General features: G+C 35.2%; 2 protein-coding genes and 1 long non-coding RNA gene across 4 annotated transcripts; 1 reads left to right on the top strand and 2 right to left on the bottom strand.

Moving 5' to 3' along the window:
- Positions 1–7,050: 7,050 nt before the first annotated feature.
- On the bottom strand, positions 7,051–12,613 carry LOC112779308 (ABC transporter G family member 24). Its single transcript, XM_072227775.1, has 14 exons — positions 12,363–12,613; positions 12,038–12,266; positions 11,695–11,771; positions 11,326–11,598; positions 11,125–11,188; positions 10,882–11,028; positions 10,355–10,389; positions 10,191–10,264; positions 9,205–10,112; positions 8,811–9,107; positions 8,064–8,698; positions 7,689–7,978; positions 7,462–7,595; positions 7,051–7,354 (listed from the first exon to the last, which is right to left on the bottom strand). Exons 1-14 carry the CDS (start codon positions 12,400–12,402, stop codon positions 7,198–7,200), a joined length of 3,360 nt encoding a protein of 1,119 aa, XP_072083876.1. The 5' UTR covers positions 12,403–12,613; the 3' UTR covers positions 7,051–7,197.
- A 2,498-nt stretch (positions 12,614–15,111) lies between these two features.
- LOC112776668 (uncharacterized) lies at positions 15,112–17,323 on the top strand. Its single transcript, XR_003190110.3, has 3 exons — positions 15,112–15,390; positions 16,333–16,728; positions 16,820–17,323. It is a non-coding gene; the product is annotated as an uncharacterized lncRNA (long non-coding RNA).
- Positions 17,324–18,476: 1,153 nt separating this feature from the next.
- On the bottom strand, positions 18,477–22,391 carry LOC112777261 (ATPase GET3B). 2 transcript variants are annotated; one of them, XM_025821594.3, is made up of 12 exons: positions 22,083–22,391; positions 21,299–21,510; positions 21,132–21,194; positions 20,872–20,982; positions 20,229–20,303; positions 20,043–20,111; positions 19,892–19,957; positions 19,741–19,815; positions 19,561–19,659; positions 19,270–19,404; positions 18,894–19,056; positions 18,477–18,788 (listed from the first exon to the last, which is right to left on the bottom strand). In XM_025821594.3, exons 1-11 carry the CDS (start codon positions 22,270–22,272, stop codon positions 18,919–18,921), a joined length of 1,233 nt encoding a protein of 410 aa, XP_025677379.1. In that variant the 5' UTR covers positions 22,273–22,391; the 3' UTR covers positions 18,477–18,788; positions 18,894–18,918. The 2 variants fall into 2 exon arrangements, with proteins under 2 accessions (XP_025677379.1, XP_025677380.1); XM_025821595.3 differs by having other exon boundaries at positions 18,477–18,794; positions 22,083–22,389.
- Positions 22,392–22,663: the final 272 nt, after the last annotated feature.

Consider the following 22,663-nt stretch of genomic DNA (forward strand, 5'->3'; position numbering starts at 1 on the left):
GACGATGTAAAGTCCCAAGTCGGAAGGGGGTGCAGATCCCACAACCGAGTGTTATGACGGTTGCCCCATTCCTTAATCCATCCCCCATGTAAAATTGTCGAGTCATAAAGTTGCACTCCGCGAAGAGTCATGCAATGCTCTCTCGATGGAATGTTTCTTGTTACCGGCGGAGGGGGGTTGTACATACCCAAACTGATACAAGTACTAAGTCAGGAGGGAGTAATAGAATCCTGATCCAAGAAACTCTCCAGAAACCCTCAGTTACAAAAATAAAGGGTAGACAAGACGTCCTTGAAGTATCCGGATTGGATCTCGGATGGATGAACCCACTAGTCGAATATATAAAATTCGACATCCTACCAAAGAAGAAAAAGAGGCCGAGAAAATCCGGAGGGAAGCATAAAACTACATCTTGGTAAAAAATATCCTCTACAAAAGAGGGATATCTACACCATTGTTAAAGTGCGTCTCGACCTCAAGGACAACGGAAGTCTTAGAAGAGGTCTATAATGGTATCTGCGGGAACCACCTCGGAGCAAGGTCCTTGGCTAGAAAAGTCATACGAGCTGGGTTCTACTGGCTGACCTTGCAGAAAGATGCCACCAAATTTGTAAAAAGGTGTCAGCCATGCCAAATGCATGCAAACTTCGACGTCGCTCCCCCCGAAGAGCTCATCAGTATAACTTTTCCATGACCTTTTGCAAAATGGAGATTGGACCTATTAGGGCCCTTCCTCCAAGTACCTGGACAAGTAAAATATCTAATAGTGGGAGTACACTACTTCACGAAGTGGATAGAAGCAGAACCATTAGCCACCATCACAGCCTAGAGAAGTCAGAAGTTCCTCTACAAGAACATTATCATAAGGTATGGAATACCCCACTCCATTACCACCGATAATGGCACTCAGTTCACCGACTCCACCTTCAGAAATCTAGTAGCCAGCATGCAGATCAAGCACCAGTTCATCTCGGTAAACACCCACAAGCAAATGGGCAAGCCGAGGCAGCTAATAAAGTTATACTGGCAGGGTTGAAGAAAAGGTTACAAGAGGCAAATGGAGCATGGGTTAAGGAACTCCCCCAAGTACTATGGGCCTATCGGACTACACCTCAGTCTGCCATAGAGAAAACACCCTTCCGACTTGCTTATGGCATAGAAGCCATGATACCAGTTGAAATCAATGAGCAAAGTCCAAGGGTGAGCTTCTACGACGAGGTTGGCAACGTACAGGGGTATAGAGAAGAACTCGAGCTACTCCCTAAAGTCCGAGAACAAGCCCAGATAAGAGAAGAAGCGTTGAAACAAAGGATGACGAATAAATACAATAAGAAAGTCATTCGAAGAAGCTTCACTCCAGACGACCTGGTCTTGATCAGAAATGACATTGGAGTTAACAAGTCTGGGGATGGGAAGCTTGCTGCCAATTAGAAAAGGCCATACAAAATTTGTGAGGTCCTAGGAAAAGGCTACTACAAGGTGACCGACTTGAATGGCACCGAGTTACCTAGGTCGTGGCATGCTTGTAATATGAAAAGGTACTATAGTTAAAAGCGAACTTCATTCCCTGATGTACTCTTTTTCCCAACTTCATGGTTTTTTTTTCCAAAGAAAGGGTTTTCCTAAAAGGGGTTTTAACGAGGCACCAAAGTGGAGACTAAGGGGCAATAATTTTTAACTCCTTAGTAGCAAAAACACCTTTACCAATAAAGTAAAGATCTTTTTCTACATCTCTTTGTAAATTCCTTTAAGATATTACCATTCATCCATGAAACGCGCCAAACTTAAGCTCGACAAAACGTGAAAATTCCATGACCGACCTAAGTGGTCGTCAGGATAAAACGACGAAGCACAAGTCGGTGTAAAGAGGTTATAAAAGCAGATCATGATAACTCGGAAATATATAGACCAAACAAGTCGGAAAAACTGAGGAAAATTGAAATACATCGCGAAAATAACCTAAGAATGATTCAAATAAGAAAATTTGAATCCATAAAGAATTCCGAAAAGAGATAAAAGAAAACCATCAAAAAGCAAAGGTAGAAGCTGTCTCGAGCCTTTGAAAATCCCAAAAACAATTAGGCAAAACACAACCTGCCCAGATAAGAGGTCTTTTCCAAAAACAAAAAGATCAAAAGGGTTTTTTCATGAAAAAACCTAACGAAGGAAAGATCAAAAAGCATGCACACGCGCCAATTAACCTTAAATCCCTTATCCAAAAAAGAGGGCAAAGCATTTTTTGTTTACGGCCGTAAAAGGCCAGAAAATGTTAAGAACAAACCACCACAAAAAGCAAATAAAGTTGTTCAAACAAGGGGCCCACAAGCCGGGCCCCCAAATAGCTCAAGTCAATTAGAAGGAAAAAATTAAGAGTCACCAGAAGGGAGAAAAGTCGGATCAGCAGCAGGGGAGGACAGAGCAGCCTCTTCGGGAGCAAGGGTCGGAACATCTGAGGACGTCGGCTCAGATCCCTCTTGTGGACCCTCACGAGGAGGGGATTCTACAATTCTCTGGCCACGGGTCTTCAGCTCTGAAGCTGTCTCAGGCAAGGAGGAGAAACAATGGCCCCATCTACTATAATCTTGTCAGGATCAAGGGGAGGAAGGTCCAAGTCAGGAGCAATAACTCCGATCTACTCCTTAAAAACCCTACAGGCCTCCTCCGAACCTTCAGCCATTGAATCCTCCAGGTTCTGAAAGGCCTCCCAACATCCTGCCAGCTCCTTCTTCATGTCAAGGTTCTCCCCAAAGAGCCTGACATAATTCTGCTCCACCTTCTCCTTAAGGTCCTCCACCATGGCACACTGGCCCATCAACCTCTTCTCCCTCTCTTGAAGCAGAGTCCTCTCCTCCCTCAGCTCGGTGACCTCCTCTTTAATCCTTTTTCCCTCCTCTTGATAAAAGAAGATCCTCCCCTCTAACTCCTCAACCTTTTGGGTAGAACCCAAAGAACTAAGGGGAGTTTTCTCCAAAATATCAAGAAGTTTTGTACATACTCCAGCTGCCCGGAAACTCCCCTGAACCATGATATTAAGATGGTTTCAAACGGAAGCATCATCCATATTAATTTGAGTATGGGGATAGATGTGACTCCGAACGAATTTGGGACCATCAAAATTAGTCTCCCCAGAAAGAGAAGAGCCAGACTCTTAAGTCTTGCGCTTCTTCTTCTCGTGTTTAGGGGAAGATCGGGGCGGGGGGATAGGAAGAGAAGAGGCAGAAGAGGAGGTTATCAAAATAGGACAAGAAGAGGTCCCCATCTCATGAGGAGGAGGAGGAGGAGGAGGAGGAGGATGAGGAGGAGGAGGAGGAGGAGGAGGAGGAGGAGGAGGAGGAAGAGTGCCAGCAGCCCTCGTGGCATCTACCCGACCCAAGACCTTCTCTTGGCGTCCTGGACCTTCTGGTAGGAAGAACTGGAACCTTTCTTCACCATCTCTGAAAAAGAAAACAAAGAGTTAGGTCACAAAGTCGGAAGACTACAAGTCGAAAGTTATCAAAATCAACAAAGCTACCTAATTGGGCCTGCACAAAACTCGGAGACCCCTGAAGAAACTTTTTCGTATCCAGATTAGGGGCCTTCCCCCAAACTTCTCGAAAGAACCCCACAACAGCCTCCTCAACCTCATCCAAGTCATCCAGGCCATACTTCCCCACAGGGGAGGCCTCTAACCAGTAAAGAAGAAAGCGGGGAGAAGAATTTTCGTCCAGGAAAAAAAGGTGATGGCCCTCTACGGCTTGAATTTTGAAGAAAAAGTATTTAAAATCATGAAAAGACTCATCAAAGATAGAGAAAACTTTCCGACCTTGAATGGCACGGAAAGAGATCCATTGTTGTTTATTATTTTGTCCACTGAAGGGCTTGGTCATATGAAAAAGATAAAAGAAAATCTTCAAAGAAGTTGAAAAATCTAATTCTCGGCTAATAAGCTGATAAATTCTCATGAAACCCCAAGAATTAGGGTGAAGCTGGGTAGGAGCAACTCAGCAGTAGTTGAGAACCTCTATCTCAAAGTCTGAAAAAAGGTAGAAAAACCCCCAGACGGGTGAAGAGACTTTCGTACATGAAAAAGAAATGAGGGTCAGCATCGGCAGTCCTCCCAAAACAAACCCGGTCTTCAGGACCCGGGGTAACCAACTCATACTTGGGCTCATCATCATGAGAGCCACAGATCCTATGGTGGGTGTGGAGGTCGGTGATGTAATCTGTGTCTACTAAGGGTTCCTCCCCAAGAACGGTATCGTCCACCCACAGCGAAAGGGACTCGAGGGAAGACATCTTTTCCAGTAAAAGTATAGTAGGTAAAATGACAACGAGACCTACAAAGAAAAATGGAAAGGATCAAAAACAGGGTCTCTAAAGGGCCAAAGTAAGTTCCTCAATAAAACAGAGTCACTAGGCCTACATTCATACTCACCACGAACACGCAAAAACTCTTTTAAAATTGCAAAGTAGAGCATTCAATAATAAAAGAGGAGAAAGAAAAGAACTAACCTTTGTTTGTGAAGAGGATCAGGTGCGGCAGCGACTAAAGCACTTGAAGAAGGAAAAGTTTTCTTTCAAAACAGAGAGTGTAGGCAAAAAATTTTTCAGAAAGAAAACAAAGAAAGAGAGGGAAAAGTATTTATAAACATACCAGGGGCAGAATGGTAAATCAATGCGATCATTAAAGAAGCGCACCGTTACCAATGTAACTGCTCCCACGTGTAAATACGAAAACTCTAACGGACGCGACGTTTGATTAGACGCGACTGTTGAGAGATTTAAATCACGTCGGTTTCGAAAATCACGTCGGTTTCCATATCACGTCGGCTACAAACCCGAGCTCAAATACTCGAATCCAACTCTTAAGTAAAAGAGATTGGACTCGAGTAGGGGCACTGTTCATACCCTGACCCTGCACTAGGGCCCAGGTCCAAATACACTAGAAAGGCCCAATCCATAGATTGGCCATCGCATGTAACCGACCTCCTTAGAAGAGGTCGGATTCGACACAGATTCCACTCCAAGAAAGTCGGGATCGAAGGTTAGCTGGCAGATAACACTTATTCAAATAAGTAACTGCCCCTAAAATCTCTCAACCCACTTCCAGGAGTCATATCTCAACTTCCCTAAGATAAAGGGACGGTTATCCTCCTTAAAAGGTGGAACTACTCCAACGGTGGTTATTGGTTCACCATTATAAATACACTGACACCCCTCAGGTATCTCTAAGTTCTAATACTTTCAAAACCTATCCAAATCCCTTGCGAACTTAGGCATCGGAATGTCATTGCAGGTACCACCCCCCATTCTTTCATACACACAAAGTCGGACGGTAGCTCCCAGATGCACACGAAGATGGAGATCACCTCCTTCAGTCGATTGGGCCAACCTTACAAGTCTAGCCCATTAATCTCTGCTTACCCATCGTAACACCTTTACCTTTTAATCTTTTATTGGTTTTAAAAATTTTATTTTTATAATAAACGTCCATGCCAATATAAATAGAAAAAAAAAACAGAAAAGAGTGATAATAAAAATGAAAAATAAATAAAGATAATAATATAATAAAAGAGTACGAAACAATATATATGAGATAGTAGAAATAACAATAACTCTATAAACAAACTGCTCTTATGATAGTAGAAATAATGATAACTACTAGATATGGGTTATTTTGGGCTGCTCCTATGATGGTAGAAATAATGATAACTGCATTGGTTGTTTTGGGTTATAGTGATAGGAGTAAAATGAAAAAAATAATTGGATACCAAACTCTTATATCTCTTTTAATTTATCAGGTAACCAATGAAAATTGATATTACTATTTATAGTATAAATCAAATTAAAAAATATTTAACCTGTAACATTATAGTAGGAGAAAATAGTCATTATGACAAAAATTAAAATTGTCAATCATACAATAGCACTATTTCAGTTCAACCTTGTGAAAAAAAATTCGAATCTAAATTTATTAGGTATTAAATAAAATAAAATAAAATATTATTAATACTATAAATTAAATAAAAAAATACCAATACTTTTAGAATTAAAAAAATTAGATTTTTAAAAATAAATAAATAAATATTTTATAAAACAGCTACTATTATACATTTATACGGAGAGTGATTGCACATAGTTTACAGAAAATAACTCACTTCAAAATTTTAGTTTCTAAATTTAAGTTTTAATATTATTTTTCATGACAGAACTTCTCCCGTGCATCCGTCAATTACGTTACATAAAGAAATCACTTCCAGAACGACAACTCATCTTCTCTATCTCATTTTCATCTCTATTTCAGTAACTGTTATGAAAAAAAAAGATGTGTAACTTCTTCGTCAATTTTGTACCCTATTAATTTACCTTTTAATTTGTTTTCTTTTTTTTTAATTTTTTTTACTTCTATTTCGAATTTAGGATGCACTTCTCTGTATGGAACAATTATTATTAGAATAAAAAAATAGTTGTTACGACAAAGATAAAAAAAATAGTAAATAAAAAAAAGTTATTATGATAGAAATCAAAATTGTCAATCATGCAATGGAACTATTTCAATTCGAAAAGAATAAAAGAAAATCTGAATCTAATTTTATTAGATATAAAATAAAATAAAATTACATAAAACATTATTTACTGTATAAATTAAATAAAAAATTATTAATATTTTTAAATAAATATTTTATACAATAACTGCCAAGTAGAACTCACTGAATAAAAAAAATTGAAAGTTTATTAAGTATGAATTAAAGTTTTTAAAAAATAATAATTTATACCCACTAATTCTATCTATTACTTGAATTTGGATCAATTTTACTATTATTATGAGTATCTGAATGTTTAAAAGTAAAGTTATTATTGGCATGAGATTAATGTATTTTTAAAATCTATTAATGTATTCAATAATATTAATAAGAGATGAGATGAGAAGAGAAAAATAGATAAGAGATGAAAAATAACAAGTGAAAGTTACGTCAAGATGGCTAAGTGAAGTAAGGGGAGTTTTCCAGAGATGAATAACTGACATTAAATGTAGAAGTTAACTAAAAAGGATAATATTAGAAAGAAATCTTGGGCATCAAACTTATGTATTGCCATTATATATTGTTATAGATTATAAATGTACAAGCTCCAGATAGAGATTAAAAAATGACATGATATATTGACATGTATAGATCACAGCTATTAAGATTGTAAATTTTGTGACAAAAATTGGCACTACTTCTTTTGGAAGGTGACCATACAGAAAAATGCTGTTGCCCTGCCAATTACTCCCATAAGAATGAGGATTGATATGCACAAATTCCAATCATGAAGATTATAGCCACTTTTCATTAGTGAACCACAACGAGTTAAGAGCCAAACTCCTTGATACCTGCATTATAATTGTAATTAACATCATGTTTAGTATCCACATTTAAATGTGATTCATTCTGAGCATTTTCTCAATGAGACAAATTATCTTCCGTCCTCATAGATTACCTTTCAGCATTTGCAACTACAAATGCTTGTAAAGCCCATTTAGAGTAGCATAAATTTGCTATACCCTTCAAAATTTTACTATCTTTTGGTTGTGTTGCAATCAGAGTCAAAACAACAGGAAGTAGCACTGACCACTGCAAGAAACAGAAACACCTTAGAGAAATTAAAAATTTAAAAGGAAAAATTATTATTATTATTATCATTATTTGATGGTAATTAATACTAACCAGCTGAGCTGCACCTGGTTCAAAAATTATGGCAAGTGCATATGCTATTCCAGTAACACAATACACAAGACAAAGCAGCACAACATAGTTATCAGCAAAAGAAGATCTTGGATTGGTGAAGAAATAGAACATTGAAAGGTACACCACAGGCTTGATCACAGTATTGAATTGATCAATTGTGTCTTTTGAGAGAAAATAAGCCAAGCTACTCATCCCAGAATCACTCTCCCTCCAGTAGTGTAACTTGTCCAGAGAGAATGATCTTAAGGCAGCAATTTTGCACAGAAGTGCTGAAATTAACACAAATTTAGCAAGGTTACTCATTCCTTTGCCATATGAAAAATGATATATGATGAAGGGACTTGTATAACTTACATACTGCAATCACTGTATAGGTGTATCCAGCTGCACCAAATGTTTGATCACTTGATTTGGTAAGAGTTCCTAAGCATGCTCCAGCAAGTAACAATATCAGATAATCTATGGCTTGGATCCTGGCTTCCCTTAATCTCTGCTTACCAACCCTGATTAGAAAGTACTTATACTGCTTGAATATGCCGGGTGTTCTTCGGTTGGATAAATCCTTGGATTTCAAGAAATTGAGTCGGATCTTCTCCCCCTGCAGTTCCACATTATTTCTCACATCATGCCACAGATCTCCAGCAAAGGTTTTGTCCTCATGATCATATCCATTGGCCTCTATAGCTGAATTTATGCTTATGGATGAGTCGTACTGTTCGGCGCTCTGCTGCATATCATGAGGTATTGGATATCCATTATGAAGCATCCATCTAACTGGTAGCTCTTTATACCTCACTCCTGAACTACCACCAGGTTTTACTATGCCCTCCAAGATGTCGATGAAGTAATCCGGAGGATTGATTCGCTCCGGTATATCTATCCCCAGGCCTAAAAAGTATTCTTCAACTCTCTTGGCAGGTCCATGATAGACAGTAAGTCCACCTTTTCCCAGAAGTATCAAGTCATCAAACATCTTGAACAATGCATAGCTGAAGTATCAAAATCAATCATCAAATCATTGTAAGGGAAGCATAAGATTAATCTGCAAAATGTTTTCTCATGCAAATTTCAACTTGGATATATAATTTAATAAGAAGTTACCTGGGTTGGTGAACCACCATGCAAATGTTCACTCCCTCAAGCGCTTCGCGTCTTAGAGCTCTTAAAAGAAGCTGAGATGATGCACTGTCCAAACCAGAAGTGGGTTCATCCAAGATCAGAAGTGAAGGTTCCATAACCATTTCTAATCCCACATTTACACGCTTCCTTTGGCCGCCAGAGATCCCTCGCTTTTCCACCGTTCCAACCAAGGAATTCCTCACAGACTGAAGCCCCAAGAATTCAATAACTCTTTCAAGAACCAGAACTTTTTCTGGTTTTGACAAGTCAGCTGATAACCTTTAACATTAACAAAAAAAATCACTTGAATAAGTACATTTCTAGCACTCAAAAGTAACAACATAGTTCAGTTAGAATGTGCAGCAATATAATGTACCTGCATTGTGCACTGAACCAGAGATTCTCTTCCACTGTCAAGTTTCCATGAACTACATCATCTTGTGGCACAAAGCCAATAATTTTCTTGAAGGAGTGGATTGATTCATTCCTTCCATTTATAAGAATCGAACCGCTCGCGAAGCATCCAAAGGCCTTTCCAGCTAGAGCTGACAAAAATGTTGTCTTGCCAGCCCCTGATGGTCCCATGACAGCCGTGATCCGGCCGGGTTTAATTTTCCCGGTAACACATCTCAATATAGGCTTGTTTTGAGCTTTCAATGTAAGAGTCAAGTCTTTGAAAGAAATCTCAATCAAAGGCCTCTTTCTTTTTTCAGTGTTGGTAGCCATTTTAATCACTCCTGAGAAGGTAAGGGCCTTGTTTTCGTGCTGCTGAGCCTTCTCCTTTTCGAGCTGAGCATATGCATAGTTAAATATTTGGCTATGAGTATGCAATTGTTTTCCTCTTGGCACATTTTTAGTTCTAGTTTCCATTTTCACATTGAAGTTGGCCTCAACATGAGGGTCATCTTCAATTTCATGTATGATCTGCTTAAAACCACTGGATTCTTTACCCTTTTCCTTCAACTGTGCAGATGAACTTGTAGTAGGTTGTGAGTGTTCTAACAATTCAACATCTGTTTCAGAAGTTGCTTGATCCAAAACTACAACTGTTTCAAGATTTGTTTCTTCTCTCCTACGCGAGAATTTTCTTGAAAGTTGAGCTTGTAGCCCGATTGCACCTTTCTTAGCAGCATCTTTTGCAAATTTCCATCTTTGGCGCGCAGTGGCAGTGCTTCTTGCATTTCTAGCAGCTGCTTCTCTAGATTTGGCCATTCTCCTTTCCTTAGTAGTGAGAACTTGATCAGAACAGTTGTAAATTATGAGCAGCAAAGTACTCAATGCAGCCTGCATAAGAAATCAAAGAGTGTTAAAATCTACCATCATGGTCTCTATGGCCTTGTTTGGTAAAAGTAAAAAACTTACAATGAGCATGATTCCATATGCATGCATATTTTGCGTCGCAGTGTTTGAGCTGCAAGAAGTCAATCTGAAGCATCCTACAAGATAATCAAGAAAATTATCATATATACTTTGCATGAGAAAATTCATCAGTAAAAATGAGACCTAAATATGATATCTAATCTTACTTTTCTCAGAAGTGGAACCCATCCTGCAGTAATGCCTGAATTCGCCAGAGAAAATATTAAGATAGTTCAGATTTCAGGATGATGATTTTATTTAACAATCAAAAGCATAATAATAGAAAGAATTTGTTAACAAATTAAGTGTGTTTTTGTGCTTCATATGTTGAGTTAAGGAAACTAATCTTAGATTTCATTGCAACTATGCAATGCAGGGCACTAGGTGGAGTCGGTTACATGGATCAGATGATGCCATTGAGTTCTATCATGTATCATGTCTACAGTGAGACTGTTTACACGTAGATAGCAGAATAACGTGTTTAGTTCATATCATGAAGATTCAACAAAGTTTTTAGCTGGCTGTCGAGAGCCAAACACAAACCCTCCTTATTTATCCAGGCTTGTGACCGGCTATGTAACATAGACGGAGTTAGGGCCATTTCCTCCAAAAGCTTAAAAAACATTAATAACTTCTTCTAGGATCCAAGTTTGGCATTTTATAAGAGTAGGCAAGTGTTGAAGAAAAATAATACCCACTACTACAAGGAACTGTCTTTGTTGTTGTTGGACAATAGGATCCTGCTGAGCAGAACATCTCACTGCTGCTACTAACATCAGCCCATACATTTGCACCTCCACAGCTATGGTTTGGCTGCATTGGAGGCAGTTGATAAAGATATCTGCATAAACATATCAATCATACATTAATTTCACACACTTTCTGCAAATCAACAACTCAAGAAAGCTCCCAACTTAAGGGATAGGAATAGACTCACGGTTCGCATACACCGGTTGCTTTGTTTAGTTTAGCAAGAGGGCAGTAGGAACCTAAAGGGCACGCTGTGAGAGAAGAATTTCAAGTAGAGAGGAACCAGACACAGATTTAGCAGAGATAGGCAACAATTAGTGTTACTACTTCTAATGTTATTGTACATAGAAACTACAAATGATTCATAAAGATTGTTGTTTATACTTACGGATCATGCAAGTGATACCATGAGGGCAGAAAAATCCTTCACAACAAGGTTGGCAGTTAGAAGTTCTTGCAGGAATCTCCTTTGAATTTCTAAGGTCAACCTTCTGGGATGAAGGAACACTGCAGGCCCAACCCGGCTCGCAACCGGCGAACCATGAAGTTAAATTGCAGTTCTTGTTAGGCTTCAAATAATTGGCACTTGTAGATCTCTCCAACAAACTGCTTAGGTAAAACTTCACCTCTGCTGCTGTACACAAACGCCTTGTGACATCTCCTGTTTCAATAATCAGATTCAAAATAATCAAGATCAATATACACCTTGAATGTTACATTGATTCATAAAAGGTGTTGTGATTCTTAGCAATCATACCTTTAGTCTTCTTAATGCAAGAAGCCAGGAAACTCAAATCTGATGAGAAATTAAATGCTTGGTTCCAATCAGCATCCCTTAAACAATAAATCTATAAACCGTTATAAAGATCAATTTCTGTGCGCCAATTGAACAAAAGAACTCAAATTCCATTTTTCTCTCATCCATGGAATTCCTCTTGATTGGTTTAATTCTTGTTGCAAATAAAATTACGAAGTGTGAACATTTTTCAATTATGAACATTTAAAGCATATACAAGACTTAAAATTTGAGCATAACTAGCTCAGAACATTACCAAAATTGAATCAAAACGAATCAATAATCAAAGAAAGAAAGTGCTTACGGATCTTTGACACAGAAAGTGGAGTGAGTGGTAATTTCCTGGCTGAGAAGTGAAGTCAAATTGGAAAGTCTACTATAGACAAGCTGAGTAACAAGTGGAAGAACAGAAGGGTTATCAATTTGGTCATAGTCATTCACTTCTTGGCATTGAACCACAAAGGGTAACCAAAGAAACAGCCATAGCAGATGCTTTGAGCTGCTCCACTTTCTCATCATTGATATGGAACAACCTGATTGATGGAAGGAAATTATGAAAGCTCAACTATTTATGAAGAGCTTTTGATTCATTTAGGAAGAGAGGGGAATGAATTTGATGCTATGCTTGCCTTCAAGGGATGCCAAATTCTTGTACACCTTCCCATTCATGCATATGTTGGTTCAACCTATCAAACTTGTTTATACATTAAATTATTAAATTGTTCTTAATATGTTATTTATATATGTTGAGAAAAATAATATTATAATAACCCATAAAATTAGGAAATGAGAAGTGCACATTGAAGAAGTTATCGGAATAAGAATTAATCTGTGGAGAATCTGAATTTAATTATTGGGTCTTGTTCGTGTTTAATGAGTTATCATGTACGCAAATTAAGATCTGAACATATACTTAAACAAACAAAAAAGTGTGCATATGAAAACTCAAATTGGTAAGTAGTTGATGAAGATATTAGTATCTTTGACTTTAGATGCAATATAAATTTTGATGAGAATGAGAAGTGAGGAAGTGATGGTGGGTCCCAAAAAGGATATCAGATCACGTTCGAACGAGGACACAACATACAAGTACAGTGAACTCAACACAACAATGTCCTTTAAAACCATCATGAAGACAGCCGTTTTATTGTCCGAAAAGGAAAGAAAGTCCGTTAATTTAGCCTCAAGTTTTGGTCAACTTATCGGATTCCGTAGTCATACTAAACTTATAAGATTTTTACATAAAATTAAAAATAAATAATCATTTTTTATCATCAAAAATTCAAATAATAATAAAACTAACCATTAATCATTCAAATAAGTATTGTATCTATGATTATATTCATTTGACAATTCTAATTAAATATTATTCTATAAAATATTAAGAATGATAAACAAGTCAAAATTCAGCGGACCAACTTAACTCTGTACCGTCTAATTCATAAGTTTTGGTGGATTTCGGCGGGGCAGGCTTATCCATTGAATCCTCCGTTCTACAAAAAGATGAATATGATAATTGAATTTAAAAAATTATTTTTATTTGTATTTAAAATGTTTGTCCGTTTTATTTTAAGTTATAATTAGAATTATATTTGATTGATTAGAAATTTGGACAATGTTTAATTTAATTATATATTTTGGATAATTAGACAATGTCAGTTGTATTATTTATTTCAAAAAACTTGGTTAATGATTATGTTTATTAGATATTTAGAATTATAAAAACTTTAGTATTTGTGAATTTAAAAATTATAATTTTTTGTCTTTAGAAATTATAAGTTTGTAAAATTATATATTTATTTTAATATTTAATAACTTAATAATTAAAAAAATAAAAATTGGCCAAAAAAAAAAAGCGAAAATTGATGGGCTTAACCCGCCACTCTGCCGTTAAGCTGGGTGGACTAATCCGTTTGTCACTCTTATAAAATATAGATAAAAGGAAAAATCGGTCCCTGAACTTTTTTTTGGAAGACATTTTCGTCCTCGACGATTGGAAAATACAATGATGTCCCTCACCCTTCAAAATTGTGGACAAATCTATCCCCCCATTAAACTCAGCCCGTTAGCCCCATCGGAAAATGCTGAGGTGGTTGTCGTGGCTCTGACGTGGACGTAACGGGATGACACGTTGACAAATCCTAATATGTCCTATTTTCAGAAAGTCTTGCCAACATGTCATCCTGTTACGTCCACGTCAGAGCCACGGCAGCCACTTCAGCATTTTTCGACGGGGCTAACGGGCTGAGTTTAACGGGGGATAGATTTGTCCACAATTTTAAAGGGTCAGGGACATCATTGTATTTTCCAATCATCGGAGACGAAAATGTCTTCCAAAAAAAAGGTTAGAAATCGATTTGTCCTTTTCTCTAAAATATATTGTTAGTGTTCGATTCTAGTCGATTGTTAACTCTCCTATATAAGTAAAAATTATTAATTCTTTTATCTGAATATTTGATGATCATAAATAACTATTTATTTTAAATTAAATTTAATAAGTTAATAGTTTATTTTATGACATATATAAATTTTTATGAAAATATTTTATTATTTTATTATAAAAAAGTTTAATTCTTTTAATAGTCAATTATTTTATTAAAAAAATTATAATAACTAATAAATAATTTTTAATATTTATAAAATATTTTTTTAATTATATTTATTTACACACATAATCAATTTTATCAAACAAAAACAACATATATAAGTATCACGTCCTAGAAGAATAGGATTATATTTGGTAAGAGGCATTGTAATGCTGATTTTATTTTAATTTTATTCTTGATTTTATAAGATATTATATAAGTATTTGTAAAAATACAAATTTTTTAAAATTTAAACTAAAATACAAAGTTTAGTCATTATTCATTTTATTAACTTATAAGTATTTTCTTTTCAAATTGGAGTGAAATTTTGTCTAATGAATGAACAACAACTAACTTTGAAGAAAAAAAATACAAATATTTTAAAGTTTAAAGTTTAAACTAAAATATAAAATTTGAATTTTTATTTTTATTAGTTTTGATTTTTGTTTGAATGCAAGTGGAATATTTTTTTATTGATATTTATGTTTTAAAGTTAATAGAGAGAAAAATATAGCGTATTTTGCCAACGAGTTATAATTCAAATAGTATAGTCTCTCATCCTCACCTAGAGATTTTGAATTCGAGTTTCACTCCTAATTTTAGAAAAAAATTATAACTTATTTTATTTGTATCACGATTTCTTTCTTAATTTTGTTGGACGATATAATTTTTTCTTTTTTAATTTTACTAGTGTATTGTAAAATTACATTTTTCTTTAGTTAAGATATATTATAAAAAAAACATAATTTATTTGGTTATCTAGAACGCCTAGGATCAAATATTTAATGTAACTATATTCTGTTATTTCAGTTATAATGACTCTTTTAAATACTCTATATAACAATAAGAATCACATATGATTAGTAAATCAATACAAAATTCCCTCCTTCTACCACCTACTTCTTTCTATTCTTCTTCTTCGTATTTTTCAGGATAGCATTGGCAATTAGCAAGTGATGGTTTTTCTCGATAAGCACTTGCTACAGCTTCTTCATCAAGATTGAAGTCTTCTTCAACATTTCTGCTAGCTATTCACAAAGAACCACATTGAGGAAGTGTGAAGATTGAAAAGGTAACATGAAACTTCTTTTATGTTTTAAATTTGAGAATTCTTATTTAGAAATTTAAGGATGGCAACAGTTCTAAATTAGTGATTGAGAAATAAAGTTCTAGATTTTAGATTGAAATGCATATTGAAGACATGGTAATATAATGTTTGATGAGGTTCAGATTTTGAGGTCAATACTTCTTATTTTTCTGAAAATAAATATCCTTTTAACTTATGATACTTTTTTCTTTTTAATGATTCTTAATCTTTGGGGAATTCATTGAGATCTTGCCACACTTTTTCTTACTTCCAATCCATCCATTCATTCGCATTCCATTTCTTGAAGAATTCAATTACCCTCCCCTCTTTCTTCTCATTCTTCCAGTCCCAAATCCCTATCTTCCTTATTCTGCTTAATCCAAGGTTGGTTTAGTCTTTTCTTTACCCTTGTTTTTTTTTACCTCCGGTTCTTTATTTTCATTTTTATTTTTAAAAAAATTCTTCTTTTTTTGGGGGGAGGGGGTGGTTAAGCTTTTGGGTGGCTAGGGGTTTTCCGTCCGCTGGGATATGGATTCAGGTGTTATATTTCTTTTTCAGGGGAGAAAAGGTTGTGATTCAAAGATTTGCATGTTCCAAGGTTAATGCTTTGGGGTTGGATATCATGTTTTTTCTTTTTCCAAGGTTAAACAAAACTAGATATTTAATTTCATGTTGAAGAAGCATTATATTGGTCTAACTGTTTATGATACTGTTTGGGTAACTTTGTTTGAGTTGAAGGATTGTAGCTTCTGATCCAAGTGTTTATGTAGTGAAACTATTGAATTTAGTGCTTTATTCCTTGTCTATATTTGCATTTTGAACTGATCTTGTTAGGTAGATTAGGAACCATTTTAATATTTTCCTTCTTTTTTTCTTAAGTTTATTGTTTATATGATGTCTGAATGCATTGCACCTTTTCTGTTTCAGATATTGAACTCTTGGGATAAGACAGCTAGTCCTTGGATTGGATAGAGTTACTTGTTGTGAGGGATCATGACACCATATCACATGATTCTGATGTTGTTCGCTGGGACCTTCATAATCTCTTAGATGTTTGCACACTTTCCAATAATGGTTCTCCTAGTATCATAACTAGACATGATCCGGATTTAAGTAGCAGCCTAGAATATGTTAGAGAAGGCTTCTGTCAGCCTTCGTAGGTGGAGAATGATGAAGCTGTTGCTCGTGCTTACCAGGAAGAATTATCACAACTTGAATCCTTGGAAGCTTCTGGGATGTCGAAATTTGGGAACGATCAAGTGCAGGCAGCCGTACTTGCACAGGATTGGCATTCTTACTGAGATGGAAGCAGAAATTTTGGTGGTATAAACTTGGCCATTGCTATTCTCTATTGTTATCTTTTTAATGTGCTGGATATTTTTCAAACTTGTCATGATAAATTGTCAACATGCAGGCAATGAAAATTGTGTGGCTGTATTGATGTTGTCATGGTTCACTGATAGCTTGATGTGTGGCTGTATTAAGAATGGTGAGTGAATGGGGTGATCATGTCACATTGCAGGCTGCTGCCGATTGGGTGTGATGAAATATACCATTTTCATTTTGTATTTGCCTTCCCTATTTATTATGATATCCTTCTTTTTGGCTTGCAATTTCAAAGTCAGTGTTCTTTATCTGTTTGATTCTATTGGATTCATGTAAAGCATTCTTTGTATCTTTTAGAGGCCATCTTAGCAGGTATGGTTTATCTTTTTTCTATGAAGTCACATTTACACTTATTTAGTTTCTTCTTCTTCCACAATTCCTTGCCCCCTCACTCTTTTTTTCCTATTTTTTCTTCTCATATTATAGTATCAATTTTTTTTTTTACAATTTGATCGCATATTCGTATTAAGTTGAATATACACGGATGTGTAAGTATTACTAAGTATATATAAATTTTGTCATTTGTCAAATATATTTTTACTCTATCTCTTTTATTTTTTATGCTCATATTTTTAAAAATTAATATCATATTTTTTTATTTCTATGCTCATATTTTTAACATTACATATTCATAGAATTATTATACCTCTTAAATATTTACTGACTTGAGCGTCGGAGTGTCTTTTACAGGTACACTCCCATCTTCACTTTTGCTACGTGCTCTACAAGAAAAACTTTGAACAACAAACCACGTCCTCGGTGAACTATACTTTTTTAATTATTTTTTTTATTTGAATATGAATTTTCACATATAATTGTCAAATTAATTTAATCAACTTTGATATTAAATATAAAAAAAATGTTGAGGTAGAACTCATATAAATCTTTCTACATTTACTAAACAATTTTAGTTATAATAATGCGCAATGCGTGAAAGTTAATATAGTTAATTATCATTTTAATAACTGCAGTTACCAACTACTCATACTCACCTTCACTCTCATTATAGAAAATGTAATCATGTCCATAATATTTCAATATCAAACTTTCATGAACATCATTTACTATACTTAATGTACCTCATCTAAGATAAATTTTATTGTTATTATTGTAGAAATTTAAAACTTGTATTGCACATCTACACTAATTTCAATTCATTGTTATTAGCTTTTAATCATATAAATAGTATATATTTTTATAAATAATAACTTAAATTTACATTTTTTATTTTAGTTTTGGTAATTACTCGTGTATTTTCAGCAAAACTTGAAAAGAGAGAATACATGCAAAAAAGTTTGTAATACTCTACCGCTATAAGCATAAAAAAATATGGATTTATTTTGGGCCAAATAAAAAGCCTTGCTTATGTGTTTGCCTATATCTTTTGTCTTTTTAATATAATTATCATTTTGTTGATTTATTTTTTTAATATAATTTTGTTATCAACATTTGCTGACCTTGATTTACTTTGTTGATCCAGTAGAAATTGAAAACCCATCAAGATATTAAAGGCTTAGTAACATTGACACAATGCCACGAAAATAAACGGGTTATAGATTTTTACCTTAAGCTTTTTACCTTAAGCTTCGATAAGTTAGAATTACTTTCGAATTCCGTCTCATGCATGCAACAATTCAATGATTAGTAATAGACTCGTAAATAGAGCTCAAATTCATGGCAAAATATTGTGGGCAAAAAAAAAAAAAAATATTCCACTATTGCATTTGCAATTGTTGCTCCGATAACTGATATTTCTTGCTAGTATACAGTGAAAACTTACACATGATTGAGACCCCCCTCCCCCCTCTCGTTTTGGCTCTCTTCCTCAAAATAATGATCAAAGAAAAAGATCTAAAGAAGATGGAAATTTACACAAGTATTAACAAGTTGTTTTCAGTTTCTGAAGCTCTAGCTTGTATAACTGTTCTAAGACAGTGCATTGCATCTAAAGGACTTCCAGTACCGGAACTTTTACATCTCGGCCGGAAATCGGAAATCTGCAACTTCACCCAGAAAAAATAAAAATCTAACAAACCTTGGATTCAAATTGATATAACATAGTGACATAGTTGATATTAAAGAACAGAAGAAGAAATGCTAACCATTGCATTTAGAACTATGTTATAGTCATTTCCAAATAATGTCACCCAAAAATTTGAGAGCTGGAACGCCTCTTATCTCGACATCAACAAGCGGTGCCTGGATCATTGTTAGGCTGGCTAGCTCAGGATCATTCTGGATCATATCAAGAGCTCGCATTTGATCCTGACAAGTTTGTTTTCATCAAGTTTTCACCCTTAAAATATAAAGAACAGCAAATACAAAAGTTTTTTCTCTCGCAAGTTTTTTTTTTCGGACACACTTTGCTATCAGTTGTTTCGGATGTGACAACAGCCATATTAATTATAAACTACATTATCGTTCATTCTGATGACAACTGAACCAACTCAAGAATAAAAGAGCAAACAGTTAATTCACCTTTCTTTTCATAGCACAAAACTTGCAATCGGATGCTGAGGGCGGAAGAATCTGATTGACGATAAGTCTCTTAACGGGAACATTTTCCTTCTTTAAGGAGGCACTCAGTCTAGACGATTCACTAACTGCCATCACCTTAGGGAGTAGAGACAAAATATAAACAGTTACTTAGTTTTAATTAGTAGAATTTTTTGGGAAATTTAGATCTTCACATTTCACAATACAATCAATTCCACTTCCATTTTATGCATGATTCAAATATTAGCTGTGGAATGCATTCCGTGTCCATACCGTGGGGATTGTGACAATAACAAATTCTGTTGCATCAGTGTCACGAAAGAGTTCACGCACTTTTATCATCCTCTCCCTAAGTTTCTCCAATTTATCAGCCTGAACCATTAAATATAAAACAAGTGGTAAGAAAATTAAGATGACAGTAAATGCAAAAATAGTACGACAATGTCATCTTACGGCGGCTTGTTGAGTTTCCTCTTGACCAAACACCGATTTAATTGCTGAGGTAGCAGAAGCTATCTTTTGCCGTAGCTGCAGCAGAATAATGGGTGTCAATGACTATAATGATCACTGAGAAATGTATATAACTGTAGGTTCCCCCTGTTACCTTTAGTATCTTCCCAATGGATGCATCCAAGAAATCGGGCAAGGAAAGGAGCCGTAATGTATGACCCTGATCAGGAAAAAAAATGCATAAATCTATCAGATAATGTCCAAAGCCAAAAGAGACATTAATAATATGTTAGCTTTCGGCTCACCGTGGGTGCCGTATCAAATACTATTCGAGTAAACATATTATATTCCTGTGATTCAAGAAATTGCATAACCTGGCAATATTTTTAATTGTTAGGACTTGGGAGTTCCACAAATGAAGGCTGATTGCATTACTCATTAATTAACAATGAAATGACAAATAAGTAACCAAAGCACATAAAAATTCATGCCTTCGAAATTGCAATGGCTTCATCCAATCCAGGAGGTGGTGTATCCAACAATTCTCCGAGTTTTAGCTCTCCTAACTTTCGTAACAAAAGATGTAACAAATAGTATTAGAGAAGCAAGCTTATAATGAAGCAGAATGAATTAACTACCAGTATTTCCAAGTTATAGTAACATTGATATTGCATAACAAGCTCATTAAAATTTAAACAGCTACAAATGTGCAAAGTATGCGATTTCTGAATTATAACATAAGATGATGAAGTGGAAAACAAACTTGTATTTGATGTATGATGACATGAACATATTGAGCTTAATGCATATTTATATACTAGCAGTGGGGTTAGTTAAATACTCACTGTAACGAAGTCATTATCGGTCTTAACATCTATGATGATTTTAACATTTAACTGATCTTAGCCCTCTATATGTGTAAACAAACAGTTTCCTCCCTCTATGATATGCATTAGTCAAAATAATTGTAGGTTGATCACATATTTAAGTATTGAACTATAAATCTAGTAGAGCTCTTTCGCTTCTAGGAAACTCATCAACCTGTGAAAATTCACATGATGATTGCATAAATTATTCACACACAAGAAATATTTATAAGTAACAATGCTGGTACAATCCTGATAAAGCTTTTACCTGCTCTACAATCATTCCAAGACCCATGCCATCCATAAAGTCTTTGACTCCAGTTCCACCATTTTTCTTGGTTGCATTGCGAAACTCTTCCCTAGCCTTCTCTGGGTTTATCTATAAAGGAAGTAAGGAACTAAAAACTTAAGCAAATACATAACATGGAGTGACAAACACATATTTTCACGAAAAATACCAATCCTATCTCATCAAGTAATCTAGATAACAAATGCCAGCTAATTTATTCAACATCATTTTCGGCTTACTTCAAGAGCAAAAAGTGGATAATCAGGTCCTTCCACCGGCACCAATTGTCCCCCAGTCAGATCCTACAGTAAATTTATAAACATTATGTTAGAACAAGCACAAACGACATCAAATCTTGAAGCATCTAGCATATAGGAACCATCAACACCAGAGGCACTAAATTAACCTGAGCAAAAGAATCACTCAAAGAATGTGCCGGATCAGTGGAAACCACGAGTGTGGGGTGTCCATTATTAGCGAATTTTACAGCAAGCGAAGCGGCGCAGCTTGTCTTCCCAACTCCCCCTTTCCCGCCTAGCATGTAATACTTCCTCTGAGTGCCAGAAACCATGTCATCAAACCCTGCTACAGATTCTGTTGGAGCAGCAACTGACCTCACTGACAATAAACGAAGGCAATAACCATTAAAATGTGCAATCAAATCCTCAACAGGTTTCTCATAATCTCAAACTGCCCAGGAAAATTCCTTAAGCATAGCAAAAAAACAATTAAATGATCATGACCCTACCAATTTGATTAAAATGGATAAAATAATTAAAAATAAATAAACCGAAGCTAGGTTGATGCACTAAAGATGATTCCAAAATTCACGAAATTTTCCCCTTTTCCTTCCCTTACTTAATTATTCTATATCTCTTTATCTTACTGAATTCTAATAACTTGTAACCTTCTCTTCATTTAACCCCGCTGACACCCCAATACCTTGACATGCTTAAACTAGACGAATTAAAAGGGAAACATATCAATTTATGGGCAACACAAAAATAACGGGAATAACAATAACACTCTCATACAATCTAACAGCAGCAACTAAAAATTCAACATATGAAACAGAACAGAAAAACTTGAGCCACAAAAATATAAAACGAACCCCCCCCCCCAAAAAAAAAAACGAAAAAGAATAAGATTGCATCTTGAAACAAAAGAAGAAGAATTGAGTAGTGAAAAACCTTGGAATGATTTAGTAGGGATTGTTGTTGTAGTTGTGGAAAGAGAGAGTGAGAGAAAGGAGAAGGCTTTAGTGGGAGTGAAGGAGGAGGGAACACACTTGATGGGCATTGAATTTGTGATGCGAAGAGAAGAAGAGGATATGAGAGTGTGAGAAGCCATGAGTTGTTGAATACCCAGCAACAATGGCATGCTCTGCTTTTACAAGTTGGGACTTGGGAGTTAGAAGTGGTTCCGTTCCACGCTTAACTCACCGCCACCAGCACTTTATAGAATGTGATACACCGATACTTGAGTAATTTTATTTCCCAAATCGATCCTAAAGATGATTTAATTATCAATAAACTTTAATGTCTAAATTAGTTTTTAATTTTTTATTTTATTAGACAAATTCTGCCATTAAATTTTGATTAAAAAAATTAGATAAATTAATTTTTGTCGTTTTTTTTTTTTTGACTAATTTTTGTCGTTATTTAATAACAAAAGTGTATGTTTATTAGAATTTTACTCTAATTGATCTTGTGTATTATATGCTATTTCCTATTAAAATAATTTATTTTGATGTAATATGTATTACATTTTA

The sequence above is a fragment of the Arachis hypogaea genome, chromosome 19 (genome assembly GCF_003086295.3).
Source record: "Arachis hypogaea cultivar Tifrunner chromosome 19, arahy.Tifrunner.gnm2.J5K5, whole genome shotgun sequence".
NCBI classification, from domain to species: domain Eukaryota; kingdom Viridiplantae; phylum Streptophyta; class Magnoliopsida; order Fabales; family Fabaceae; genus Arachis; species Arachis hypogaea.

Bases quoted from the DNA above. Each gene is read 5' to 3' on its own strand.
- LOC112779308 (XM_072227775.1), bottom strand. From the start codon at position 12,402: ATGAATGGGAAGGTGTACAAGAATTTGGCATCCCTTGAAG. The intron at 9,108-9,204 runs GTACATTATATT...TTAATGTTAAAG, and splicing joins TGGTTCAGTGCACAATGCAG to GTTATCAGCTGACTTGTCAA. The intron at 7,979-8,063 runs GTAAGTTATACA...TGTTAATTTCAG, and splicing joins CTATACAGTGATTGCAGTAT to CACTTCTGTGCAAAATTGCT.
- LOC112777261 (XM_025821594.3), bottom strand. From the start codon at position 22,272: ATGCCATTGTTGCTGGGTATTCAACAACTCATGGCTTCTCACACTCTC. The intron at 21,195-21,298 runs GTTAATTTAGTG...AATTTACTGTAG, and splicing joins TGAGTGATTCTTTTGCTCAG to GATCTGACTGGGGGACAATT. The intron at 19,660-19,740 runs GTAAGATGACAT...TTAATGGTTCAG, and splicing joins AGGAAACTCAACAAGCCGCC to GCTGATAAATTGGAGAAACT.